The sequence below is a fragment of the Peromyscus maniculatus genome, chromosome 10, assembly GCF_049852395.1.
Source record: "Peromyscus maniculatus bairdii isolate BWxNUB_F1_BW_parent chromosome 10, HU_Pman_BW_mat_3.1, whole genome shotgun sequence".
In the NCBI taxonomy this organism is placed as follows: Eukaryota; Metazoa; Chordata; class Mammalia; order Rodentia; family Cricetidae; genus Peromyscus; species Peromyscus maniculatus.
The window spans coordinates 12,388,412-12,416,063 of NC_134861.1; the positions used below are offsets into that span (position 1 = coordinate 12,388,412).

The window sequence follows — 27,652 nt, forward strand, 5'->3', positions numbered from 1 at the left end:
GCAAACAGTGTTTGTGCTGGGCTGGATCACCCCCACCCCCATGCCCACATTCTTAAGCCTTTTTGTCCTCTGGCCTGAGTGCCAGCTAGCTGGGGAAGCCAAGCTAGGAACTGAGTGAGGAGAGGACTGGCAGGCCCGGCTGGCAGCGGGGGATGGGGGAGTCACAGTGCCGGGCAGGGCAGAGGTGACTTCTGCCAGATAGCTGTGACTGAATGAATGAGTCACTTCCCCTACTGGGCAAGCGCTCCCCTGGCCTTCCCTCAACTACGGAGGATATCCCTGGATCAGGAGGGACCAGGAGAGGAAGGAAAAAAAAGTCAAAACAAAACAGAAACTGGCCCGAGATACTGAAAGGACACACTTGACCACAGCTGAGCTCTGCATTCTTGACCGCATCCACGCGATCTTTCATCTCTGGAACATTCCCTCGCCATTTCCCGACAGATGGACCTGGGCCCTGGCACTAGAGGTGACCTTGGGTAGCCATACAGCCGCTTCCAGATCGTTTCTTCGCCTGTGAACAGGTGAGCTAGCAGCTTTGGGTATGATTTCATCCATAGGAAGGGACGCTATGGAGTCACAGGGATGGCTCTGGCTTAAAATAGTCAGGTATCCCCCAAACAAAAGGAAACCAGAAGGCCGAGGCTCCTCGGCAACTTTTCTGGGTTCGGAGTGAAGGGCAAAGGAGCCAGTGAAGGTGCGCACGGGGTGTGTCTGGAGGACCATGCCCTGGGTGCTATCATCTGAACCCTCGGGCGGGGTCGATGCCGGGCGGTGACCCCTGGGCGGGGCTGCGGGTGACAGATACCGGGAGGCGTGTTTGCAGCCATCTAGGTTCTCCTTTCTGGTCCGTTCCCTCCTTTAAAAGATCTGGCACGCTGCTCCGTTCTCACCGTTCTCCAGCCTTCCGAGCCATTCGCGCGGCCGGGCCGGGCGGTCGGGACTGAACTCTTGAGTGGTCGGCTTTGCGGGATCCTCGCCGGCTCTCCCTGCCTGTAGGTGAGGACTGAAGCTCCGGGGGGACTCCGGACGACAGCTACTAAGGTAAGACCCGGCCGGGAGCCGGCGGGTGAGCGCGGTGAAAGTGGGCGGACAGCAGCTCTCTGGTAGCACCGCGCCGGCGAGCACTGCGCGCGGGATGCTCTCCTAGGTCCGGGATGCTCTCCCAGGCGCTCGCCAGTGACTACTTCTCAGCAGACGGAGGTGCTGCTGACATTACACTGGACGCGGAGCCTGCGGGTGGGGAGGGGTGAGGAGAGCACGTGAGGGACGAGCAGGTGAGGGATGAGTAGGTGAAGGGCCAACAGACGCCTCCAGGTCCTTCCAGAGTGTCCAGTCCCGCGCCGGGAAGAAAGACCCAGAGCTCTTGCACAGCTCAGGCCACCCAGAAAATAAGAGCTAGAGGCGTTACACCACCTGCCTTTTCATGAAGGACCGGACAAAGTTTCATTTTGATCACTCATATGGATTTCCTTGTAATTGATTTACCAAATGTTATCTCATAAAATATGGGCTCCGAGTTGTTTGGCTGCAGTTCAACCGGGAAACGCTCATCGGGAGTATTAAATGTCACTAACTGATATGCAAGGGACTTACCTCACGTTACTGCTCTTTTCGGTGATAGCTTCATTGCAGATCTGGCAGGGTGAGTCCAGAAGTCCTCAGCCCTGCTCACTGTCACATCTCTCTCCCTTCAGGGATTGGTAGAGTGACTCACCGGTGACTGGGGTGGTCGCTCACACCCTGGCAGCCTTCCCTGGACGTGGACCTGCAGTCTCTTGACAGTGAGTTACCCAGGGACCCTGAATCTGGGGTAGAAAGGGGCGCTTCCCGTGAAGGCAATGGAGAGAGTTTTTAGATGTCTGTTCACACTGTTTTTATTCTTTTTGATTTTTCGAGACAGGGTTTCTCTGTGTAGCTTTGGTGCCTTTCCTGGCACTCACGTTGTAGCCAAGGCTGTCCTCGAACTCACTTCACATCGTATAAATCTGTTTATTTTTATCGCCCCTCACACTTTTCCACCTCCCTCTTCTGTCACCTTCTCCCTGCTTTTTAAGTTCCTACTCTGCCTTAGTTCCCCCTTGCTGGTGCTATCTCCGCTTAAAAACAAAAACACATTGGTTCCATTCACACGCTGTAACCTAGTCCTTTAAAAAAACATGGTAACTTCCTTGAATGGGGACTTGAGCTGTGTTTGCCGGAGAAGGAGCCATTCCCAGGGCCCGCCATTGTTGCCCTCTCTTTCAGCTTGTGAAGTTTGCGCCCCATCTGCATTTTGGGCTAAACCACCCCCACTTCTCAGCCAATTGGCTATTGTTTTCCCTTCTTCAGAGGCCAAGTGGACCTTCTAGTCTGCGGAACCCTCATTACTGCACATGTCTTTAATTCAGCCTGAGATGCTTGGGCACACATTGTATTCCTGGTGCTGTTATACTTTCAACACTGTTAAGCCTTAACGAGTTGCATTAGTTTTTCTTTACCTTGGCTTTTTGTCAAAATGCACTTTTTTTTTCTTCTTTCTGTATTTACTGACTAAAAAAATCTTAAGAAATTACCTCAAGGAAGCAAAATAAAAATCATATGCATAACAGAAACTTCCAGGTTTTCTTTCTCTTTACAGATAAGCACTGAAGAATTTCTTTCCAACCTCTTCCCCTCCCCTTCTCTCCATCTCACACTAATACACACAGATTTACTTTTAATATACATTTCATTCCAAAAAATTGTAAGTCTTTATGCACTGAACTGGTCTCTTTCTCTGACTTTGGTATCTTAGTCAAGTTAAAGTTTAAGATCTCATTAATGAGTTAGCAGCACATAGAGGAGCCTGGGTGTGGTTAGAGGGTAAGGACTACTTTCTAGTGTGCTGTGCGGGTCCCTGGGACAGCAGGTCCTAACCCAGCAGGTCCTGTCAGTGTGGAGTACAGCCCCGGGGCTGGGGGCAGGAGCAGATATTCCCCCCCGAGCTGAGGACTGAACCCAGGGCCTTGTGCTTGCTAAGCAAGCAGCTAGCTCTACCACTGAGCTAAATCCACAACCCCTAGTAGCAGATATCTTGAAGGGCTGGGTGAGTGCCTCCCTCTATGAAGCGGGGATGTGAGTGTTGGGAGGAAATGCTTTCTAAAGTTAGCTTCAGTGTGACATCTTCCTGAAGTACTGAGGTCAAAATTTACCCCTAGGTTAAGGAGCTGGGGAGGCTTTGGAAGAGTGATCTGTTCTCAGAATAGCTCTGTGGGTTAGGACAAAGGCGGAGGAACCGCCACCATCCCCACTCAGTGTCCCAGTGTGCACGCCACACTTAGACCTCCTTTTCAAAGTATTGAATTTTTTATTTATGTGCATGTGTGGATATATTACGTGTGTGTGTGTGTGTGTGTGTGTGTGTGTGTGTGTGTGTGTGTGTAAAAGCCTGAAGAAGACATCAGATTCCCTGGAGCCAGAGTTACAGGTAGTTATGAACTATCTCACATCAGTGCCAGGAAATGAACTGGGATCCCCCAGTATCATAGGAAGCCTTCTCTTTCTTTTTGGTTTTGTGAGACAGGGTTTCTGTGTATAACAGCCCTGGCTGCCCTGGAACTCACAGAGATCCCCGTCTCTGTCTCCCAAGTGCTAGGATTAAAGGCGTGTCCCACCACTCTTGGCTATAGGAAGCATTCTGAACCTGAACCATCTTTCCAGTTCCTTGAGTCTTTGGGTATTTCATAGTGGCTTTGCTGTGGCCAGTCTCTCCCTTGGAGAGTGATCTTGGTCTTCATCCTGGGCTTTTCCTAATTGTTGATTCTTGAGGTTTGTAGACCCCAACTCCCACCTACCCTTTGACTTGTGGAGCAAGGGTTACCCAGTGTGCAAAGTAGCTAATGCTCTGGCAAGATGACCCAGAGGTCTAAGCCCAAATCTGACTCTTAATGGGATAGTGATGGCGGAGGAGTCATAGGACGTGAGAGACAAGCAGACTTGATTAAGAGGCAAGTGTTTCCCTTTGTTTTTGTTAACTGAAATACGTCAGCCTAAAATATGGTTTTTTTGAGAGGAGTTATGTCCTTGTTTTGGGTTTTGAGCTCGTGACATTGCCGACTGGATTTCCTCCAGTTGTGCCCATTCTTGAAAAGCTGGGCGGTGGGTGGTGCACGCCTTTAATCCCAGCACTCGGGAGGCAGAGCCAGGCGGATCTCTGTGAGTTCAAGGCCAGCCTGGGCTACAGAGCGAGATCCAGGACAGGCACCAAAACTACACAGAGAAAAAGAAAAGCTGGTTCCAAATCCTGAGAATCATTAGTGAAAATTCTGGAGGCTTTTTGTGGCCGACAACCTGAGTTAAGCAAGTTATCTCCGGTGTGCTCAGGCCTCTGGACTCCCATGTTTCTCAATCAATGCCAACTGTTCTGGCTCACGTCTCCTTTGTGGTGACCCCACAGGGCCACACCTACAGGTTCTGTGTTCCTGAGTCATGTTACTTCAACAAACGAGCTGTCAGGAGCCCCAAACGTGGAAGGCCATACTGTCCTCCTCCGTGTCATCTTAGCCGGAAGTCAGCCGGTCGGATGTCATCCCTGCCCCCACAGAGGCCAGCGCCCTGCTCTCCTTGGGTGTGCACCTCCCCCCTTGACTGTCACTTTGCTGCCCTTGCTGTTGCTCTTTGCCCTCAAATCCATGTCGGAGTAAAGTGTCAGAGAAGACTCGTTATTAGACGCCAATAACCAGACAGATAAGAGAGCAGATCACTGTCCATGCAGATAATGGAGCAAGAATTCAAAGAGGGTGACTCAGAAGGTAGTTAGAATTTAGGGGTTGCTCCAACAACAACAAAGAGGGAAGGGGCCAAGCCACAGAGGAGCCTACATGACTTCTGAGAGGGTAAGAAAAAAAGTGCTTTCGGAGAAACAATGTATTTCAGCTGTTACATTTTGGGCATGGTATTAGGGAGTTTGTTGTTGTTGCTAGCCGGTTCTTTTTTTTTTTTTTTTTTTCCCGAGACAGGGTTTCTCTGTGTAGCTTTGCGCCTTTCCTGGATCTTGTTCTGTAGACCAGGCTGGCCTCGAACTCACGGAGATCTGGTTTGTTTTTGTCAGACGTGTTGTTGCCCCCTTCCCCTGCACACTCCTTGTTTTTTGTTTTTTGTTTTTTGTTTTGCTTTGTAGCTCAGGGTGACCTTGAACTCATTCTGTGCTCTAGGCTGCCCTGGGGATGTAAGTCATCTTCCTGCCTCAGCCTCCTGAGTGCGGGGATGACAGCTATGTTCTGTCCCACTCTGCTCTAAATGACTCCAGATGATCTTAAAAGCTTAACTGGGACTTCAGAAAGGCAGATGGGAAGGATGCTAGTTTGGTGACAATGGCTGTTTGGGCACAGCATCGTTTCGCTGGAAGATTACAGGGTCTTGGGAAAGCTGAGTCGTTTGGGGAGCTTTTGCTTTTAGGCAGAAGGAGTTCCAGGAACTTGAGTGGCTTCCGCTCAATTTTATGTCATTGTGTAAGTCAGCTCTCTGTCACTATGGCAAAATCCCAAGAAAAATCCAGTTAAAGGGACAAAGGGTTTATTTTGGCTTATTGTTGTAGAGGTTTTTGTCCATGGTTGTTGCTTTGGGTCCGTGGTCGTACAGTCTATCTTGGTGGAAATACATAGTGAAAGAGGCATGTTCTGAGTCATGGTGGCCAGGAAACATAATGTGGGGGAGGCTGTGGGGGGCGGTTCCAGTATTCCTGATGGCCTAACTTCCTGCCACAAGACTCTCCCTCCTCAATCTTCTACCACCTTTCAATGGTGCTACAGCTGGCGACCAAGCTTTAACAGGTGGGTCTTCAGGAGCCATTTCCAAATCAAAACAACTGGGGTTTACTATGAACCTCTCCATACAGGTCTAACAGACACGAAGTTCCTTCTCTCTGCCCCCTCCAGGTACTCGAGGGGACACAGCTGTCTGGAGATTACCTCTTGTGATCTGTGTTTTGGTTGCCCCTTGCATTGCTAAGCTGTTGGCCTTCTGTAGTAAAGGATTCCTTCTCTATGGTGTCATGGGCTTTGTGTTTGTCAAGAGTCCTTTGTCTGACACAGACAGCTGGCTCTTACAGCATGGGAATGGTGGGAATGAGACCCAATCACATACTAGGAAGAGGAAAGATCTGAGTGAGTCCTAGCTGATTGGCTTCAGCTCCAGCCCAAGCATGGACAGAGATGAGCCTGCTGCCTTCTGAGCACTTGAGAAGCAGCTCCCAGGGATTTTTTCTGGGCTGGGCTAGAGTTTGGTAATTGTCTGTTGGTCACGGGTGTGGTTCCAAAGATGTTTTCCTCTGCTCAAGCAGCTCGCTTTGAGGTTTGAGCCTAATGAGTGGTAAGTTAATCCAGGAAAGGCTGAATTATTGTCTTGCGCATGTCCTGCCCCTGTCATTCTGTCTGGGCCTCTAAGGCTGAGGGACTGTGGATACCCAGCTGCCCAGAAAGGGGATACATTGCTAGTTAACTCTGTGTTAAGTCCCGGGATGAAAACACTTCTCCAATGTGTCCGCTTGCCAAGCTGAGAAGAATTTGATCCAAGTGTTAAGACAGCTGAGGGACGGACACAATACAAGAGAGATGCTGGGGCTCTTATCCTGAAAGGGGGTTTAGAGTGGAAGGGTGCTTTGCGTGTTTCCAAAGTAAACTGGGCAACTGTTGTCACAGACCACATGCCACTGATCTCTAGCAAGCTAGAGGGAAGCTAATGACATTTTGCTTGTCTGCGTGACCCCCACCCCACCCTCTGGGGTGGGAGGACAACAAATCTCAGTGTAGGGTAGACCACGTGCTGTGATTTTGGGTTCACAGGTTATCTGACACCTGAGTGATTCTAGGGACTTCCTAGGGGCTTTCCCCGAGTGACAACATCTCACCCTCTGTCATTAGAGTCATTGTGGACCCCACCCTCTTGGTTTGAATGGAAGTGTTCCCTCTTCTGTAAATTCTCCTGGCCACGTGGCCTAATGAGTGTTTTTCAGCAAAGCTGTTATTGGCATGGTTTCTATAGGGGTGATGGTTAGTCTTCATTGCGGACTGCTTTTCAAATTATCTAGGGTGTTGGTGAGGCGCCGCTCATGTTTACCTGTGCTTGTGAGGTGTTACCCGAGGATTACAGAGGGCAAGACTGCCTTGAATGTGGGTGACACCAAATCCCTGACTTGGTGCCCAGATGTTGTCACAGAAGGGGCAAAGCTGCAGTATTTTCTTGCTTGGCTCCTTGGCTCTACTTGATGAGAATATCTTTGCTCTGCTACCCTTGCTTACCAGGATGCATGGGCTGACCCTCTAAAACAGAGAGCCAAAATAAACACATGCTCCTAAGTCAGGCATTTTGGCCACAGTGCTGTAAAAGTGGCTAGTAACAGGTTAAGGGCCCAAAGCTGATTGGCCTGCGGGTCCCCTTGTGGTGCCTGCCTGTTTCATTCTAACTACCTTTTTTCTAGGCTGATTGCCAGCCTGGAAGCATTAGGAACCCATCCTATCCTTCTAAGAGCATGCTGGTTTTACTTTCCAATACCTGTATTTGTTTATACTCAAGAGACTGGCCTCTGGTTGTGTTCTCGGTTTCTTGGCTCTCTTCTCTCTCTCCCCTGCATTCATGTCCTGGCTTGCTTGGTTTGTCGAGTCACACATGCTGCATGCAGGTTCACAGTGTGCTGTGTCTGCATCCCTTCCCAGCCGGACATGCTCTAGAGGGGAAGGGACATTATCCTCGTGCCTCCTCAAGGTTCACTCACAAGATCAGGGGCGATTAGACAGGAGAAAGGACGTGTATGTTTATTCATATGCCGAAAGAAGACCGAAGTACAAAAACCCCACAGGCTTCTGTCTACCCAACTGCTTAGAGGTAGTAACCAGTTCCACTCTGCGGTGAGGGAATCCATTGAGGCCATCTCATTTTCTCCAGATTGGGTTGTTCATGCTCAAACCACCTGGTTCTGAATCCCCACAGTTTTGATGACCCGTTCCATCAGTGACTGCTCTGTTGCTGTGATTAACCACCTTGACCCAGGTAACTTAGAGCAGAGTCTATTTGAGTTTACAGTTCCTGAGGGGCAAAGACCACCATGTCAGGAGCACAGGGCAGCAGGCAGCCTTTGTAGAGAGAGGCAGGGGTAGGGAACTGAGTCTCCATCTTGAACTGTAAACACGAAGCAGAGAGCAGGGCAGGGGCTTTTGGTCTCAAAGCCTGCCCCCAGCGACATAATTTCCTTTGGCAGGGCCTTAGCACCTAAGCCACCCAAACAGCACCATCAACTAGGGACCAGGTGTTCAAACGCTTGAGATGATGGGGGACACTTTTCATTCAAAGCACCACACCAGAGATGCTTTGGCACTAGGCACCTGCTGAATCCCGAGGACGCAAAGCAAGGGTCCAGGCACTAACTGCTGACCTCATTGATTTGCAGAGTTTCACATTCCTTAACTGCAGAGGCCGGCAGTGCTGTTGTGCTTTCTGGGGTCTCTGACTCTTAAATCTTGCATGCTAATCATGTTATCCAGGCGAACTTTAGAATGTACTGTGCCGTCAAAATAATAGGTGGCACCAGCAAGATGGCTCAGTAGGTAAGCGTGATTGCTGCCAAGCCTGAACCTGAGACTGATCTCCAAAACAAACAGTGGAAGGAGATCGCTGACTCCCACAGCTTGCATCCACATATACAATGTGGCACGCCCATGTCCCTCCCCAATAACAATGTGGCACGCCCATGTCCCTCCCCAATAAAATAATGTAAAGGTCAAAAATTGTTTTGAAAGCCTGAGGGATAACACAGGGACCACTTCTCTCCCTACCCACCAGCTCTGTGCTCCCTGCAACAATGCCAGGCAAAGCTGCTCTCCTTCCCTGTTAGTCATAAGTGCTCTTTCCCTACACCGTGCTTGACTTGGGAATATTGGGATTACAGGGTGAAGGATGATACTTCTTTCCCAGCATAGTGATGTTTCTTAGCGAGCCCACCTGATGCATAGACCTCCTTGGGTTCCACCCTCAATACTGCCATAACAAAAACAATAGAACTCACTCCATCTTTGGCTCCCGTGGTTGCACAGCAACAAGCTGGCATTTCCAGGCAAGCGTGCCACCGGTGCCAAGCTACAACAAAAGCCAGATGAAGAGGTTACAAGCACCAGTTGCAGAGGGATTTTTTTGCTCTGGAACCAACTGTACTCGAATTTTCCCTGGTTTGCAAATTTTACTGATTTTGTGATGATAACAATTATAAATACATTTCCCAGCAAAGGGATTTTTCAGATCAGGCTTGAGAAATGCCTGTATACAGCCTGCAGTTTTGCCAAGTGGCCTATGACCCATGGGCTCTTCCTGATGCTCTACTTTCCTTACCAAAGAAGTAGCAGTGGCTGTACATGCTGTCACACCCCCACCGCCACCCCCCACTCCCAAGGCTCTGCACCCAGGCTGGCAGCAGCTGGCCACATCAGCTTCAAGTCCTTTCCCTCTCATCTGCATCCTCTGGAGCTGGCAGCTGCTCCACCTCTGTTCAAATCCCTGCAACCTCTGCTGTCCTGAAACAGGAAGAGGATGTTCAAGATTCCAGAACGGCGAGGCAGAAGGGTGTGGTTGGTAGGGTCAGAGACTTCCTGACTGTTGCTGGGATGGGATGCCAGGAAACTTGAACTTTTTTTTTTTTTTTTTTGGTTTTTTGAGACAGGGTTTCTCTGTGTAGCTTTGCGCCTTTCCTGGAACTCACTTGGTAGCCCAGGCTATATAAGAGCAGTGCGCCTTTCCTGGAGCTCACTTGGTAGCCCAGGCTGGCCTCGAACTCACAGAGATCCGCCTTGCTCTGCCTCCCGAGTGCTGGGATTAAAGGCGTGCGCCACCACTGCCCGGCAGAAACTTGAACTTTATTCCTAAAATGCACAAGTGTGAGGTCCACCCATGTGGACACACGCGAGCACACATACACAGTGTATATAGTATACATTTCCATAATGTACATGATGTAAGTGTGAAGAATTCTGCTTCTCTGCACAGACTTCCCCCATGAGTGATACCTCACACCACACTAGTTCCATTTGGGTTGATTATGTTTCGTGTGATGTTTTTCTCCATTAGGTCCTGCCACAGTGAGAGGATGGCGGCTACAGGAACTGAAGCCAAGGACCTCGAAAACCATCACAAGTAAGACTAACTCAGGCCGAGCTGTGTGGGTTCTATTAAACCTCCTTTAATCAACTCAGTTTTCAAAGTTCCTTACATATGTTAACATGCGATGCTCACGACAGTGAGAATTGAAGGGCTTTGGAGGACTTAACAAATTTTCAGGTCCAGGGACATCTATCCTTAGCCATTAGGCTCAGAAGACCAGGCAGTTCAGTGCTCAGATGTGGGTCTTACAGATTTTCTTCTGTCGGTGGCATTTTTTTTTTCCGAGACAAAATCCACCGTGTATCTCCTAGCTCGGTCTTGTTTCTGAACCTTGACATTTTTTTTTTTCTCCCTGCATTGTAGTTTTTCATAATTCAAGTGTGTGCTTTTCATGGGCTCTCTGAGGTTTAGACTCTAGTAAAGAGCTAACCGTTTGTGTCTTTCTCGGACTCCAGTGTGCACGTGTATGTTCATGCACATCCAACCCAGGGTTCGGAGCCTGACGTAGTGAGCACATGTTCTACCCTGAGACCTCCCACATAGGTTTGAAATCCACTGAGCCTTTCTCATGCCCCCACTTGAGGGTTGTCCACCATCTGCTGGGGCTCTGTGAGGTAGTTCCCGTCCTGCTTCAGTGTGGCCTCCGTAGTCGGCCCTCCATGAACATTTAGTAAGTGAATAAGGTAACAATAAAGCATGCTCAGTACAATTGAAGTTGAGGTAGATTAAAGATTTTTTGTCTCTGACTTGTTATTTTGAATCCTTTAAATTGTATGTTGGAGGCTGTTCCTGCTCCAGAGTTAAGGGATTTTTAAATCATGGCTGTTCTCATGTTTACGCTCCTCCCTCTGCTTTTCCTGGAATTGACAAGCAAAAAGAAAAAAAAGAAAAAGAAAAGGCTTTCTGTGTGTGGCCATGTCTTAATCACATCCTGTTGTGTCATTTTGAAACATGAAGTTGGTCCTTTCGTTTTATGTTCCAGATTTGCCACATCCTGAAGGAGGATATGGTTAAGTGCCTGAAGGGTGTGCTATGATGGAATTTCAGATTGTCCCAGAGATCAAAAATGATTTCTGGGAAAGTCTTGCTGTACATGTCCTGCATTTGGTCCCACAAGAAAGGGCTTCCTCCACCCCCTAATAAAAGCCTGCCAGGAAATCCACCAGGAGAATGGGGTCAGCAGGTGGGCACACTCTGTGCCTTGGCCAGGTTGCTTGCTCTTTCTTAGCAAGGTTTACAGCTCAGGTCAGCAGTGGCCCTGCATGTATGACTGGTGTGTGTGCTGTGGATCTCTAACACTGTTCATGAAGTAGTCCATGAACCCACCTCTCACTCCCCTTCTGAGAGAGTTCTGACTTTCTCCTGAGTCTTATGCTATGCTTATCTTTTTTTTTTAAAGTTTTAAAAATGAGACTTTATTTAATTCCCAGTGCTATAAGTGAGTAGCTATCTTGTGTGTCTTATTATCAAGATACATTTCTTTTCAAGAAAGTTTTTTAATTCAGATTAGAAACTCCAGTGACTCCCAGTTTGTGGTTCAGGTTTTCTGGAGAGATTTTTTTTTTGTTGTTCCTCCTTTTTTTTTTTTTAATCTTTTTTTTTTTTTGTGTGTGTGTGGTCTGATTGTTCTTTATTTTATATCTAGAATCCACCTATGAGTGAGTACACACCATAACTGTCTTTCTGGGTTTGGGTTACCTCACTCAGGATGATTTTTTTCTAGTTCCATCCATTTGCCTGCAAATTTCATGTTTTCATTGTTTTTCTCTGCTGAGTAGTACTCCATTGTGTATATGTACCACATTTTTTTCATCCATTCTTCCATTGATGGGCATCTAGGTTGTTTCCAGGTTTTGGCTATTACAAATAGTGCTGCTATGAACATAGCTGAGCATGTATCTTTATGGTATGAATCAGCATTCCTTGGGTATATGCCCAAGAGTGGGATGGCTGGGTCTTGAGGTAGTTCGATTCCTAATTTTCTGAGAAACCGCCATACTGATTTCCACAGTGGTTGTACAAGTTTACATTCCCACCAACAGTGGAGGAGTGTTCCCTTTGCTCCACATCCTCTCCAACATTGACTGTCATTGGTGTTTTTGATCACAGCCATTCTGACAGGTGTAAGGTGGTATCTCAGAGTCGTTTTGATTTGCATTTCTCTGATGATTAAGGATGTTGAGCATTTCTTTAAATGTCTTTCAGCCATTTGTAGTTCTTGTTTTGTGAATTCTCTGTTTAGCTCTTTAGCCCATTTTTTAATTGGACTGTTCAGTACTTGATGTCTAGTTTCTTGAGTTCTTTATATATTGTGGAGATCAATCCTCTGTCAGATGTGGGGTTGGTGAAGATCTTTTCCCATTCTGTTGGCTGTCTTTTTGTCTTATTGACTGTGTCTTTTGCCCTGCAAAAGCTTCTCAGAATCGAGAGGTCCCATTTATTAATTGTTGTGCTCAGGGTCTGTGCTGTTGGTGTTTTATTTAGGAAATGGTCTCTGGTGCCAATGTGTTCAAGAGTGCTTCCTACTTTCTTTTCTATTAAGTTTAGTGTAACTGGATTTATGTTCAGGTCTTTGATCCACTTGGACTTGAGTTTTGTGCATGGTGACAGATATGGATCTATTTGTAATCTTTTACATATTGACATCCAGTTATGCCAGCACCATTTGTTGAAGATACTTTCTTTGTTCCATTGTATAGTTTTGGCTCTTTTGTCAAAAACCAGGTGTTCATATGTGCATGGATTAATGTCAGGGTCTTCAATTCAATTCCATTGGTCCATATGTCGGTTTTTATACCAGTACCAAGCTGTTTTTTATTACTATAGCTCTATAGTAGAGTTTGAGGTCAGGGATGGTGATGCCTCCAAGGGTTGCTTTATCGTATAGGATTCTTTTAGCTATCCTGGGTCTTTTGTTTTTCCATATAAAGTTGAGTATTTTTCTTTCCAAGTCTGTGAAGAATTGTGTTGGGATTTTGATGGGGATTGCATTGAATCTGTAGATTGCTTTTGGTAAGATTGCCATTTTTACTATGTTAATCCTACCTATCCATGAACATGGGAGATCCTTCCATTTTCTGATATCTTCTTCAATTTATTTCTTTAGAGATTTAAAGTTCTTATCAAAAAGGTCCTTCACTTGTTTAGTTAGTGTTATCCCATGGTATTTTATATTATTTGTGGCTATTGTAAAGGGTGATGTTTTTCTGACTTCTTTCTCAGCCCTTTTATCATTTGTATATAGGAGGGCTACTGATTTTTGAGTTCATCTTGTATCCTGCCACTTTACTGAAGGAGTTTATCAGCTGTAGGAGTTCCCTGGTAGAGTTTTTGGGGTCACATGTATACTATCATATCATCTGCAAATAGTGAAAGTTTGACTTCTTCCTTGCCAATTTGTATCCCTTTGATCTCCTTTTGTTGTCTTATTGCTTTAGCTAGAACTTCTAGTACTATATTGAATAAATATGGGGAGAGTGGACAGCCTTGTCTTGTTCCTGAATTTAGTGGTGTCACTTTGAGTTTCTCTCCATTTAATTTGATGTTTGCTGTTGGCTTGCTATAAATTGCTTTTATTATGTTTAGAAATGTTCCTTGTATTCCTGATCTTTCTAAGACCTTTATCATGAAGGGGTGTTGGATTTTGTCAAAGGCTTTTTCAGCATCTAAGGAGATGATCATGTGGTTTTTTTCTTTCAGTTTGTTTATATGGTGTATTACATTGACTGATTTTCGTATGTTGAACCATCCTTGCATCCCTGGGATGAATCCTACTTGGTCGTGATGGATGATTGTTTTGTTGTATTCTTGGATTCGGTTTGCCAATATTTTGTTGAGTATTTTTGCATCAATGTTCATGAGGGAGATTGGTCTGTAGTTCTCTTTCTTTGTTGCATCTTTGTGTGGATTGGGTATCAGGGTAATTGTAGCCTCATAAAAAGAGTTTGGTAGTGTTCCTTCTGTTTCTATTGTGTGGAACACTTTGAAGAGGATTGGTATTAGTTCTTCTTTGAAAGTCTGGTAGAATTCTGCACTGAAACCATCTGGTCCTGGGCTTTTTTTGCTTGGGAGACTTTTGATGACTGTTTCTATTTCTTTAGGGGTTATTGGTCTATTTAAATGGTTTATCTGGTCTTGATTTAATTTTGGTATGTGGTATTTATCCAGAAAATTGTCCATTTCTTCTTGGTTTTCCATTTTTGTGGAGTACAGGTTTTTGAAGTATGATCTGATGATTCTCTGGATTTCCTCATTGTCTGTTGTTATGTCTCCCTTTTCATTTCTGATTTTGTGAATTTGGGTGCTCTCTCTTTGCCTTTTGGTTAATTTGGCTAGGGGTTTGTCTATCTTGTTGATTTTTTCAAAGAACCAACTCTTTGTTTCATTGATTTTTTTTGTATTGTTCTCTTGTTTTCTATTTCGTTGATTTCAGCCCTCAATTTGATTATTTCCTGGCGTCTATTTCTCCTGCGTGAGTTTGTTTCTTTTTGTTCTAGAGCTTTCAGTTGTACTATTAATTCATTGGTATGGGATTGCTCCATCTTCTTTATGTGTGCATTTAGAGCTATGAATTTTCCTCTTAGCACTGCTTTCATAATATCCCATAAGTTTGGGTATGTTGTACTTTCATTTTCATTGAATTCTAGGAACTCTTTAATTTCTTTCTTTATTTCTTCCTTGACCTATTGATGTTTCAGGTGGGTATTATTCAGTTTCCATGAGTTTGTGGGTTTTCTATAATTTTTGTTGTTGTTGAGGTCTAACTTTAAGGCATGGTGGTCTGATAAGATACAGGAGGTTATTCCAATTTTTTTGTATCTGTTGAGATTTGTTTTGTGTCCAAGCATGTGGTCAATTTTTGAGAAGGTTCCATGGGGTGCTGAGAAGAAGGTATATTCTTTTGTATTAGGATGGAATATTCTGTAGATATCTATTAGGTCCATTTGAGTCATAACATCTGTTAGGTCCTTTATTTCTTTGTTAAGTTTCAGTCTGGTAGATCTATCTTTTGGTGAGAGTGGTGTGTTAAAATCTCCCACTACTAATGTGTGGGGTTTGATGTGCGTTTTAAACTTTAGTAGTGTTTCTTTTATGAATGTGGGTGCTTTTGTATTTGGAGCATAAATGTTTAGAATCGAGACTTCATCTTGGTGGATTTTTCCCGTGATAAATATGTAATGTCCATCCTGGTCTCTTTTGATTTTAGTTTGAAGTCTATTTTATTAGATATTAGGATAGCTACACCAGCTTGTTTCTTAGGTCCATTTGCTTGGAAAGCCTTTTCCCAGCCCTTTACTCGGAGGTAGTGTCTGTCTTTGAAGTTAAGGTGTGTTTCTTGTATGCAGCAGATGGATGGGTCCTGTTTTCTTATCCATTCTGTTAGCCTGTGTCTTTTTATAGGTGAGTTGAGACCATTGATATTGATGGATATTAATGACCAGTGATTGTTAATTCCTGTTATTTTTTGTGGTTGTGTTGTGTTGTCCTTCTGTGGTGTATGTTGGTGTGGGATTATCTATTGCTTGATTTTTCATGGATGTGTTTAGCTTCTTTGGGTTGGATTTTCCCTTCTAGTGCTTTCTGTAGGGCTGGGTTTGTGGACAGGTATTGATTAAATCTGGTTTTATCCTGGAATATTTTGTTTATTCTGCCTATGGTGATTGAGAGTTTTGCTGGGTATAATAGTCTGGGTTGGCATTCGTGGTCTCTTAGTGTCTGCATGAGATTTGTCCATGATCTTCTAGCTTTCATAGTCTCCATTGAGTAGTCTGGTGTTATTCTGATGGGTTTGCCTTTATATGTTACTTGGTCTCTTTACTTTGCAGCTCTTAATATTTTTTCTTTGTTCTGTGTGTTTAGTGTTTTGATTATTATGTGGCGAGGGGACTTTTTTTTTGGATCCAGCCTATTCGGTGTTCTGTAAGCTTCTTGTATCTTCATAGGTATTTCTTTCTTTAGGTTAGGAAAGTTTTCTTCTATGATTTTGTTGAATATATTTTCTGTGCCTTTGAGTTGATATTCTTCTCCTTCTTCTATCCCTATTATTCTTAGGTTTGGTCTTTTCATGGTGTCCCAAATTTCCTGGACGTTTTGTGTTATGACTTATTTGTCTTTAGTGTTTTCTTTGACTGACGAATCTATTTTCTCTATCGTGTCTTCAGTGTCAGAGATTCTCTGTTCCATCTCTTGCAATCAGTTGGTTATGCTTGTTTCTGTAGTTCCTGTTCGTTTTGTCAGGATTTCTATTTCCAGCATTCCCTCAGCATGTGTTTTCTTTATTGTCTCAAATTCATTTTTCAGATCTTGGAATGTTTCTTTCATCTGTTTAATTGCTTTTTCTTGGCTTGATTTGATTTTTTCCCATTTTTTGTTCGTTTTTTTTTCTTCCATTTCTTTAAGGGAGTTTTTTATTTCCTCTTTTTTTTTTTTCCGAGACAGGGTTTCTCTGTGTAGCTTTGCGCCTTTCCTGGAACTCACTTGGTAGCCCAGGCTGGCCTCGAACTCACAAAGATCCACCTGCCTCTGCCTCCCGAGTGCTGGGATTAAAGGCGTGCGCCACCACCGCCCGGCTTATTTCCTCTTTAATGGAGTTTTTCATTCCCTCTTTAAGGGAAGTTTTTATTTCCTCTTTAAGGGAGTTTTTCATTTCCTCTTTAAGGAAAGTTTTTATTTCCTCTTTAAGGTAGTTTTTCATTTCCTCTTTAAGGAAAGTTTTTATTTCCTCATTGAGGGAATGTTTTATTTCTTCTTTAAGGGCCTCTATCATCTTCTTAAAGTTATTTTTAGGGTTGATCTCTTCTGTTTCTTCTGTCATGGTATGTTTAGGTCTTGCAGGTGTAGAATCACTAGGTTCTGATGTTGCCATATAGGTCTTTATGTTGTTGCCTGTATTTTTGCACTGGCGTCTACTCATCTCTTCCTCTGTGCGGTGCAGGTGGTGTTTGTGTCTGAGAGTGCCTCTCTGGTTCTAATTTTTAGTCTTGATTTAGTAGGGGTTCTTGGTTAAATTGGTGCTATTGGGCTATATCTTCAGGGGCAGCTGATTTCATTCGGTGAAGTATATACTTATGATTCTGGTGATCTGGTTTGGTGGCTGGGTAGCGCCTTCTTCTGTGTTCCCAGGTCACGTTTTGTTCATTTGTCAACTCCTCAGCTGATCTTGTTTCTTCAGACTTCAAATTGTAGGCATCTGAATCCTCTCCCAGATGGGTTTCAGCTGAGCAGGGTAGTCTCACCAACACCTCCAAGTTGTTGGGTTTCACAGGATCAGCAGCTGGGCCCTGGGTTGTCCTCAGATGGAGTGTTCAGATTCGTTCTGGTTCCGTCCCACGGAGATAGCTTCTTCCCCAGGTGTTGGGGTTAGAGGTGTCCCTGTTCCAAGCTGCGTCTGCTTGTCTCCGTCCCTGGGCCTGTCTACCTCTGTGGTCCGTCGCTGGGCCTGTATGTCCATGTCAGCTGCCGCTGGGTCTGTCTGCCTCTGCGGGCCACCGCCAGGCCTGTATGTCTCTGCCGGCTGCCACCGCGGGCCTACCTACCTCTTCTTGTCACTGTTGCTGGACCCATCTATCTCTGCGGGCTGCCGCCGCAGGCCTACCTGCGTCTGCTTGTCTCCGCCGCTGGGCCTGTCTACCGCTTATCTTTTATATAGCAATCTGAAAGTTTCATGTGTCTGGACACTACTCTAGGGGGATAGACTAGAGAGGGCTTGAGAAACATGGAAGGGGGCAGAGATGGCCAAGGGAGAAGAGGGAGTCTTCAGTATCTGCCCTTGAGGTTGACTACCAGAAAAAAACAAAAACAAAAAACAAAAAACAAACAAACAAAAAAAAAAACAGTGGGGACTTGAGGAAGTAAATCAGTCAGAACAGGTCTGATTCAGCCTTCAACTTTGTGCATCTGTGTGTGTGTGTGTGTGTGTGTGTGTGTGTGTGTGTGTGTGTGAGAGAGAGAGAGAGAGAGAGAGAGAGAGAGAGAGAGAGAGAGAGAGAGAAGACATGGCATAGCCTTCAGGAGATTTTGATTTTGATCATTATAATTAGGTTAATTGTATAAATATTTCTAAAGTCAAAATGTAGATAGCCAGATTCATTGCATATGCCTGTAATCCCAGCACTCAGGAGGTCAAGGCAGGTGTACTGAGCTCAAGGCCAGATGGCCTACAACATGCAGCCTGTCTAAAGAAAAAGAAATAGGAGCTGAGGGAGTGGCTTGCTTGCCTCATACTCCAGGGGTTCTGTCACTAACACTACATAAGATGGGCACAGTGGCATGTATAATCCAGCACTGAGGAGGGAGAGGCAGGAAGATAAGAAGTTCAAGGCTATATAGCAAGTTGAGGCCAATCTGGAAAAAGTTAAGTCCTATCTCCAGAAAAAAAATAAATTAGTGAACAAAACAGGGGAGAATGCTCTGGAAGGAGGGCAAAAGCCCTTTTTGAAGTAGCACAGATCCCCTTGGCTTACAGCAGGGTTCCATCCCCACAAATCCATCATGGCCTTGACTTAGTACAGTGAACTCCCCCAACGGCTTGGCAGCACTTTTCAGGGGAAAAGTCCATACTCAAGTCAACACACAGCATTTTCAATCATTGTAAGTCAAGATCATCAGTATTTCTATATTGCAGTGATCTCTGGATCATTACTTTCTCACCTTTTTCTCATGAGTTAGATTGAAGAGAAAGTGTCACTAGTTGGTTCTGGGCAGAAAGTCAGACTCAGAGGGAAGGAACAGTACTCATGATTGCTCCATATTCAAGGCCCTACACTGGTCTTCATCCTGCCAAGGAGAACCTATTTGGAAATCAGAAGGCATGTACTGTTGAGGCAGCTCTGGTGAAGAGTGGCTCTGAGGAAGCTTGGCCAGGGTCGAGCTCGAATGACCTCGTCTTCAGGTGCTTGTGTTTGCAAATCAAAGTTGAATGAAGTATAAGAGCATGTGTTTGCCCTCCTTGTCTCTGTTGCTTCCAGGAGACAAGGGGCAGACTTGTGATGGAAACATAATGGCCTATAACCATATGTACCATCTGGCCTCCTGAAATAAAGTCTGCCAACCTTCCTTCCTTTAGAGCAGAAGCATGTGTTAGCCTGTAGATGTCATTTGAACCACATACAAAAATGTTGCCAGTTGCCTTCAGAAATGCTAAATGGTAGGATGTTATATCATGACAATCTTTTTAAGAAAAAAAAAATTAAGGTTTACTTTGGGTTTTGCCTGCATGCACGTATGTGACCATTAGAGGCCAGAAGAGGGTGGTGGATTCCCTGGAACTGGAGTAGCAGATGGTTGTGAGCCACCATGTGAGTGCTGGGCCTGGAACTCTGGTCCTCCTGCAAGAACAACTGCTCTAAACCATTGAGCCATTTCTTCATCCCTTCATGACATTCTTAGTGTCGCGGTTCTGAGAAGTGGTAGCTAATGCAACACAACACAAAAGAAATTATAGGCACTCAGGTTGGAAAGGTTTTGGCAATAGTGGAGACTTTTTCTATTTCTGTCTATATTTCCAATAGTGATCATATTATTTTCAAAACATTCAAGTCTATGTATTGAATATAAATGACTTGGATATCAAATAGCAATCTTTGTGTTGGATCATTTATCAATTTGATTTTTATAGTATTGTTTGCTCTTCTGAAATTTTGCTGATTGCCTTCAAACAGTGCTCTAGGAGCAAAGAGGGGTTAAAAGGAAGGAGAAAGGGAGGTAGAGACCTTGGCAATGTAGGGTTATCTTCCCGCTAGCATCTGCTTGTGCCTCTTCCCCGTCATGTCCCTCACATACCTCCTGAATATGGAACATGGCTGTGGTAATGCTGCCCATGGCACACCTGTGTTCTATAAACCTTTCACTTTTTATTTCTACCAGTGACTGCTTCATTCAACTTTCAAATCCAAACATCGCAACAATGAAGGAAGACGTTCTGTACCATTTCAACCTCAGCACGAGCACACATGATTTCCCTGCTATGTTTGGAGATGTGAAGGTAAAAAGCCCAGGCTTTGATTCTATGCATTGTCTTACCGTTAGCTTCCACTTTGGTGCAGCTCACCTCCTTGCAGATGATCGACAAGGGGAAGGACCACATTCTATCTTTATCAGACTTTTATTTATAGGAACTAGCAAGTCAAAGAAAATAAGTGTTAACTACTGCTCTGTAGGCCTCTACTTCATCTCTTAAAACTTTTTGTTTGTTTGTTTGTTTTAGTTTTTCGAGACAGGGTTTCTTTGTGTAGTTTTGGATCATTTCCTGGAACTCACTCTGTAGCCCAGGCTGGTCTCGAACTTACAGAGATCCATCCACCTGGCTCTGACTCCCGAGTGCTGGGATTAAAGGCGTGCGCCACCATCTCCCGGCTCTCCTAGAATTTTCATATGTAAGTGAACAGCATGTGACTCACCTGAGCCATACAAGGTGGCCTATGCCTAGAGTCGCTGCAACTCCAAAGACTGAGGCAGGAGTCCTCATCTCAGGAGTTTGCTGGCAGCCTAGACAATGTAGAGAGCTGGGGAGGACTTCCAAGAGGTACAGTGTCAGTATGGAGAGTCTGCATGATCACTGCTTGTAGTTGAAGGTGTATATTGATGATATCTGAGGGATAATTTTGATGATGACACCTCCCATACAAAGTGTTCATTTCTCAGTGCTAATTTTCCGAAGTTTTTATAAAATTCCTTGTTAAGATTTGTTTCTAATTGACACCTACGTATGTGTGCATTGTTTCAAGGAACAGGGTGACGCTTCAGTTCATGTCTGTGATGTGAAGTGACAAGCAGAGTGGGCGGCACCACGTTCACAGCTCAGGCACGGATCGTTCTTCGGGTTCAGAACACTCAGGGTCCTATCTACTGGCTGTCTTGCAGTTTACAGTTACAGTTGTGTTAACTATAGTTTCCATACTACTAAAACAGGACTCTTTAGTGTCTAATCTTGATAAAGATGAATTAACACACTGAATTAAAAACCAAGATAGGCTCAGAACACCGAAGCTGGGCCCCATCTGCCGTAGGTAGAACTCATCTTTGGGAGCAAATGGTGGGCAGCTTTCATGTTTCATGAATTCATTGACTTTCCATCAATCCCAATATTGCTAATCTATTCTTTTTATTGCAGGCCATGGAAATGTCCTTTCATATTTAGAGCTGCATTTATGTCTTTTATCTTCAGAGTCCATTAAATCACCTTTTCACTATTTACCATTCTTTAGCAAAATAAAGTGTTTCCTCCACCTACAAATGCCCCACCCCCTACTGGCCTGTTAGTCTTTGCCACTCAGGTGACCAAGTGGGAGAGTGATTGGTGGCCCATTCTAACACTGGGTCATAGGACTCTGGTCACCTGAGGTGAGGTGTTCCAGCCATCTCAATCTAAACCCAAATTCCCTTCCAGCACCCTAGACTGCCTCCCATCTGGCGTGTAAGACCAAGTATGGTGCCTGTTGCCTTTTCAAAGACAGCAAGAGTCTGGGTCCCTGCGTGTGTGGAGTTGACTGTACTGTGCTCAGGGTGCCTGTCTGTACTGAGCAGTCAGTCCCAGACCAGTGCTACTAAAAACTCCCCAGGGAAGCTGGTTGATCACTGCCTTAGCTACACTTAGTACAGGTCAGGCCTGAAAACTTGCTAGAAAGTTCCCAGAAGACCCCAGTGTTGATGGGCGATTTGAAGACCTCTAGTGACGCCATGTATTGACGAGGTCCCGATTCTCTGGTTTCAGTTCGTGTGTGTTGGTGGAAGCCCTTCCCGGATGAGTGCCTTCATCAGGTATGTGGCTGCCGAGCTGGGCCTTGACCATCCAGGGAAAGAGTACCCCAACATCTGTGTAGGCACTGACCGCTACGCCATGTATAAAGTCGGACCTGTGCTGTCTGTGAGCGTGAGTACTTGCTTTTCACTTGGATTTGGTCTCCACGTTCTGCAAGGCCTTGTGCCCACACTTCTTCCTTTGTGTGTGAACAGTTGGACAGCTGGCACCCTATCATTTGTTTACTGTAATTGGCTGGGAGCATGGTGAGCTCCCAGCAGCTGGGATCTGGGCATGAGTAAGTCCTAGGCTCCAGCCCTTAAGGCTTAGCTTCCTGGAGAGCCTCGGTATATAAAAGCAGATACACATGTAAATATGCGCTGCTGTTCACTCTGTGTAGGGGTGGCAGGTGCTGAGGAGGGCTTCCCTGCCTGGCCCAGGGCTGTAAGAAGAGCCACATGCCAGGTCTCCATGCCTCTCCTATCTCACAGTGACTGGCCTGCTTTATAACACAGGTTGTGTGATCAATAAAAGTGAATACAGAAAAATCTCCAGTATCCTATCTAAGGGATCGTTTTCTAACATTTGATTTCCTTTGGCAATAATATAATGAAGAACTACAGCTCAGTGGTGGATCCCCTTCCAATTGAGATGTGTGTCTTGACACTAGTCAGCTAGACCTCCAAGCGTATCTGTCATGTAGAATCACCTGATAGCAAAGGCATCTTGTGGAAGCATTTCCAGGGTTTGACATTCTGAAAGGGGTCCCTTTGCTGCAGGGCTCTGCCATAGGGACAGCACCCGCCCGGGGATAGGAGATGTGAGTGTGGGAGGGTCTTTGAAAGGCGTGTAGAGTGGGGTTGCATTGCAGAGGTAAGGAGGCTATGGCCATGGCACAAACATAGTCAGTAGAGTGCCTGATGTCGGGGATTGAGGAACCAGCCAGTTGCCTTGTTTTGTTAAACTGGAGAGGGCAAGAGAAAAGTGCAGTGATCAAACCTTATCCAGTATGGCAGGCCTTTGTGCATGGCTTCAACTGTCAGGAAGCAGTGTTTGCTACTTGGCAATAGCAGCTACTTCCTCCTGCTCTGAAGGCCCTGTGAGTCAAGTGAGGCAGGTCATGTGTAGGACAGCTCTGTTAATACTTGAAGCCTGTCCATTTCCACATGATGATTTTATTAGTGGAAGTACACCACATCAAACATGCAGTAATCTCCTTCCCCACACGGGCTTTGTTCCAAAGGATGTCTCAAGGCAGCAGTATAACAAAACTGAGCAATACAAATAGCACTCCTTTTATAGACACAAGCCTATGATGCATTTTAGTTGTGAACCAGGTATAGCAAAAGAGTGGCAATAATGACTGATACAGCAGAATAATTGTAACTGTATAATATAATGAGTTATGTGAATGTTCTCCCTCTCAGTCTCATTCTGTGCAAAGCTTTGTTGTCTTTGGACGACTTGAAATGCAGGGTGAGTGAGTCCTTTGTTTGGAGGGACTTCTGCATGCGTTGATGAAGGCACAATGTTGGGCTGAGCCGCTGCATTTCTCTCTGGTTTCAGCATGGCATGGGCATTCCTTCCATCGGGATCATGTTGCATGAGCTCATCAAGTTGCTGTACCACGCCAGATGCTCCAACGTCACCATCATCCGCATCGGCACTTCAGGCGGGATAGGTGAGGCCTGAGGATTGATTCTGGCCCCGGGGGCTGGTGGGTGGTGGGTGGGGTGGAGGAGGGGCCAGAGCCCAGCAGCCAGCTCCAAGATGGTGTGAATGCACTGGGGATTGTTCAAGGGCCTTCCTCTCTGCCTATCTCCTCATTCCATCAGAGTGTGTATTGGGGGGTGGAATACAAAACTAACAAAAGGGGCCTGAAATTAGCTCAGACATTCCTAATCATTGAGACCCCCCCACCCCCCATCCACCACCCACCCTGCAAAAAAAAAAAAAAAAAAAAAAAAAAACAAACACCGAAAAATGCCAAATCAAAACCTAAAAACCAACCAACCAAAAAACAAACAAACCAACAACCCCTCCCCCCAACAAAAGCCCACAGACAAACAACCTAAGAAGCAAAGAAGAGGTTTTTTTTTTAACATTTTATAAAATCTTTATTGACAAATAATTCACATAGTATACAATTTGCCTTTTTGCACAATTTCATAGACTTTAGTCCAGTATTCTCATAGGCTCATGACACCATCACCACTTTCTATTTTAGAACATTGCTGTCTTCAATTTCATACACACATATAATGTATGGTGATTACATTCTGCCTATTTTTTAAATGAACATAATATTTGCAGTTGTAACCATTTTTAAGTTCACAATTCAGTGACATGAATTACATTCAAGATATTAATTACACTCATGATATTCATTAATTACACTCATGATATTAATTACATTTGTGGTATTCATTGATTACATTTGCAGTATTGATTCAATAACTATATTTATATTTATTATATTAATTGTATTGATTTATTACATTCATAATATTATGTCCTGATACTACTGTCCATTTGTGGGGCTTTTCCATCACACAAAACAGAAACTCTGTGCTTAGGAAATCATTGCTCTATATTCCTTTTCTCTCCATCTTGAGATAACATCTGATCTTACAGAAGAGGTCTTGGAGGAGACTGCAAAACACTGGAGGCTGTTGATTTGCTCTGGTCTCTTTTCAGTTGTAAAGACAAGGTCTGCTTGGGCTCATGACTGTGGCCCATAGCTGAGTGAAGCCTTCTTCCGGGTAGAGTCTAGGGATGTGGCACAGGGGTTCATCATGTATGCGAGACGGAGTTCTGCCCCGGCCTCCACCACTCACTCACCATCAATTTCAGTGAATGAGTTAATCCAGCCTTTAGAGCAGAGTACCAGTCCCTTCTCACAGGCCCCACCCAGTCCCAAGTCTTCCTAGTTCACAGTGGGGATTATCAGTATGGGTTTGGCAGTCAGGTAGGGGTGTGTGTGTGTGTGTGTGTGTGTGTGTGTGTGTGTGTGTGTGTGTGTGTGTTGGGCAGTGACATACCATAGCATAAGTAAGTAAAAGTCTGAAGCAAGTTCTTATTTGTCACTAAGGAACTAAAGTCACTGTAGTAACTAGTCTCTAGCAATTTTCGTTCCCACCAGGAACACAAGGCCATTGATAGGAGGCTGTATCGGCTCCAGGGACAGTATAGCCTTAGATTTAGGCATCCGGGTCTTCATACATTGTTCTTGGAAGGTAGGATTTCAAACTCCCTAGCAGTGGTCACATTGTATAAGAAAATATAAACCTGCCAGGTATGGGTGGTCCATGCCTTTAAGCCCATCTCTTGGGAGGGAGAGGCAGGTGGATCTCTGTGAGTTCGAGGCCAGCCTGGTCTACAGAGTGAGTTCCAGGACAGGCTCCAAAGCTACAGAGAAAAACCCTGTCTCAAAAAACCAAAAAGAAATATATGTCCAACTGGAAAAGAAGAACAGGGTATTACCCTTGGAAACATGCAGGTGCTCCAGGAGGGCACACCTCCAATGTAGACCCTGCAGAGATGGCTGTTGCTGGGTGCAGAGAAAAGCAAGTTAGTCAGGAGTTGGAAAGGATTGAGGCTGTTTTTGAGGCACATGTGGTTTTTCTATACTTTGTCGGCTTTTGGATCTGGTTGAAAGTTTACAAAGTAAAGATAATCTGGAATGATTAAACTAACATCATGGTCACCCAGTTGGTGGAATGCTAGCTAGTCAGTGGCAATGCCTGGAAGACAGACTTTTGGTAACGCATGCAGCAACTCCTGGTGGGATTGCTGTTCTTTGCTTTTCCTTGCTTACAGCAATGGTTCCGTGCAAAATCCCAGCTAGGAAAAGCTCTGACTAGGAAAAGGGATGGAGGGCTTTGAGCATATGCTGGGGTACTTCGGTACTTGCTGGGTTGATGGATCATGGTCATTGTGGCTGTTCTCTGCTGTGCTGCTCTGTCACCCGGTGTAAGCATGACACCTGTGCCTCCCTCTCTCAGGTCTGGAGCCTGGCTCTGTAGTCATCACGCAGCAGGCAGTGGATGAGTGCTTCAAGCCGGAGTTTGAGCAGATTGTCCTGGGGAAGCGGGTGGTCCGCAGCACCAGCCTGGATGCACGGCTGGTGCAGGAACTGCTGCAGTGCTCCTCGGACCTGAATGAGTTCCCCACGGTTGTGGGCAACACCATGTGCACCCTGGACTTCTATGAGGGTGAGAAGAAGTGAGGGTGTGGCGGGTCCAGGGACCACTTGCCCACCCCAAGTGCACTTTGTGATGGTGTGGTGCTGTCTCTGGTGGGGCACCTTCATGTGGGCTGCTAACCCAGTCACAGTATTTATAATAATTATTGGAGCAGCTGTCTACCCCTTGAAGACAGGCAGGGACTGGGGGCCAGGCGGGGGGGGGACGGGACTCTGTATCCCTGTGTCCTGATGGCATTTATAGCATGGTGCCCAAGTGTAGGCTCTGACTGTGTGCGTATGGTTCTCCCATCATCGTGTGCTGCAGGGCAAGGCCGTCTGGATGGTGCCCTCTGCTCCTACACAGAGAAGGACAAGCAGGTCTATCTGCAGGCAGCCCATGCCGCGGGAGTCCGAAACATCGAGATGGAGTCTTCGTTGTTTGCCACCATGTGCAGTGCCTGTGGCCTGAGAGGTAGGAAGATGCGGGATGGCCTCGGGGTCCTTTCCCTGGCTCTTTCACTGGCCCATCACAGAAGGCCCCTCCTGGGATCGCAGCAATGTTGATTTCTCACTTGTGTCTGCCGTGGTCAGCTTTTGGCCAAGGTGTCATCCCTGTAGCCCTGGTACACATACCATGTCTTCATTGTCACACAGCAAAACACTACTGGATCCTCAGTGTTCTTGCAGCGATTTCCCAGCCCCTTGAGAAGGGTAACAAAGATGGTGATGAGCTATTCCAGCTCAGATAGAAAGTAGCTACCCCAGCCCTGCCAAGAACGTGGCTTTCTGAAGACTAACCCACCCTATTGTCTAGACCTGAGCATCCTTCCCATTGAACATTACCTCTCAGAACTGTCTGTGTCCCACGGTCTGGGACAACATATGTCCTGCAGGGCTGCATGGGGCAGCCAGGAGCTGGCCCTGGGACTGGCTGGAATTTCTTTTGGCAACAAAGGCAAAGGCCATAGGTTAGAGTGGGGAACTGCCAGAGTTGCCTGAGGGTGTGTCTTCCTCTATGATGTCCCATGCCATCCACACAGCCCTCCCTTCCATCCCTGGCCTGCACCCTGCACTCCCTGGACCTGGCCCTCCAACTTGGGTTGCTAAGGAAGGTGTCTGACCCTGCCTTGATGAGACATTTGCTCTTTGCAGCGGCTGTGGTGTGTGTGACCCTTCTGGACCGACTGCGAGGGGACCAGATCAACACCCCCCATGATGTGCTGGTGGAATACCAGCAGAGACCTCAGCGACTGGTGAGCCACTTCATCAAGAAGAGCCTGGGGAGGATCTGAGGCTCTTGTCCTTGACACTCAGAACAAGCCTCTGCAACTACTGGCCAATAAATCTATTTTTCATATCCCATTGTGTGGCTTGATGTCTGCTTTATAGAAGAACACATGGGCTGGGCAGTGGTGGCGCATGCCTTTAATCCCAGCACTTGGGAGGCATCTCTGTGAGTTTGAGGCCAGCCTGGGCTACAGAGTGAGTTCCAGGAAAGGCACAAAGCTACGCAAAGAAACCCTGTCTCCAAAAACAAAAATAATAACAAACAAACAAAAAAAGAATGCGTGGAATTGGGCTGCATTTGACACTATTCAGGATCGTTCTAAATAAATGAAAACTTT

At 45.7% G+C, this 27,652-nt stretch overlaps 1 protein-coding gene across 5 annotated transcripts; it reads left to right on the top strand.

Annotated features, from left to right (window-relative positions):
* The first annotated feature begins 228 nt into the window (after positions 1-228).
* Positions 229-27,389, top strand: Upp1 (uridine phosphorylase 1). 5 transcript variants are annotated; one of them, XM_042285619.2, is made up of 10 exons: positions 229-524; positions 869-1,044; positions 1,698-1,784; positions 10,072-10,137; positions 19,969-20,086; positions 21,815-21,973; positions 23,408-23,522; positions 25,846-26,055; positions 26,353-26,499; positions 27,180-27,389. In XM_042285619.2, the coding sequence occupies exons 4-10, from the start codon at positions 10,091-10,093 to the stop codon at positions 27,317-27,319; spliced, it is 936 nt and encodes a 311-aa protein (XP_042141553.1). In that variant the 5' UTR covers positions 229-524; positions 869-1,044; positions 1,698-1,784; positions 10,072-10,090; the 3' UTR covers positions 27,320-27,389. The 5 variants fall into 5 exon arrangements, with proteins under 5 accessions (XP_042141553.1, XP_015847339.1, XP_015847337.1 ...); XM_015991853.3 differs by having other exon boundaries at positions 904-1,044; XM_015991851.3 differs by lacking the exon at positions 1,698-1,784.
* The last annotated feature ends 263 nt before the right edge of the window (positions 27,390-27,652 follow it).

Excerpts from the sequence above, each read along its gene's own strand:
- Upp1 (XM_042285619.2), top strand. The coding sequence starts at position 10,091 with ATGGCGGCTACAGGAACTGAAGCCAAGGACCTCGAAAACCATCACAA. Across the intron at positions 21,974-23,407 it reads GACCTGTGCTGTCTGTGAGC|CATGGCATGGGCATTCCTTC; the intron begins GTGAGTACTTGC and ends CTCTGGTTTCAG. Across the intron at positions 26,500-27,179 it reads CAGTGCCTGTGGCCTGAGAG|CGGCTGTGGTGTGTGTGACC; the intron begins GTAGGAAGATGC and ends TGCTCTTTGCAG.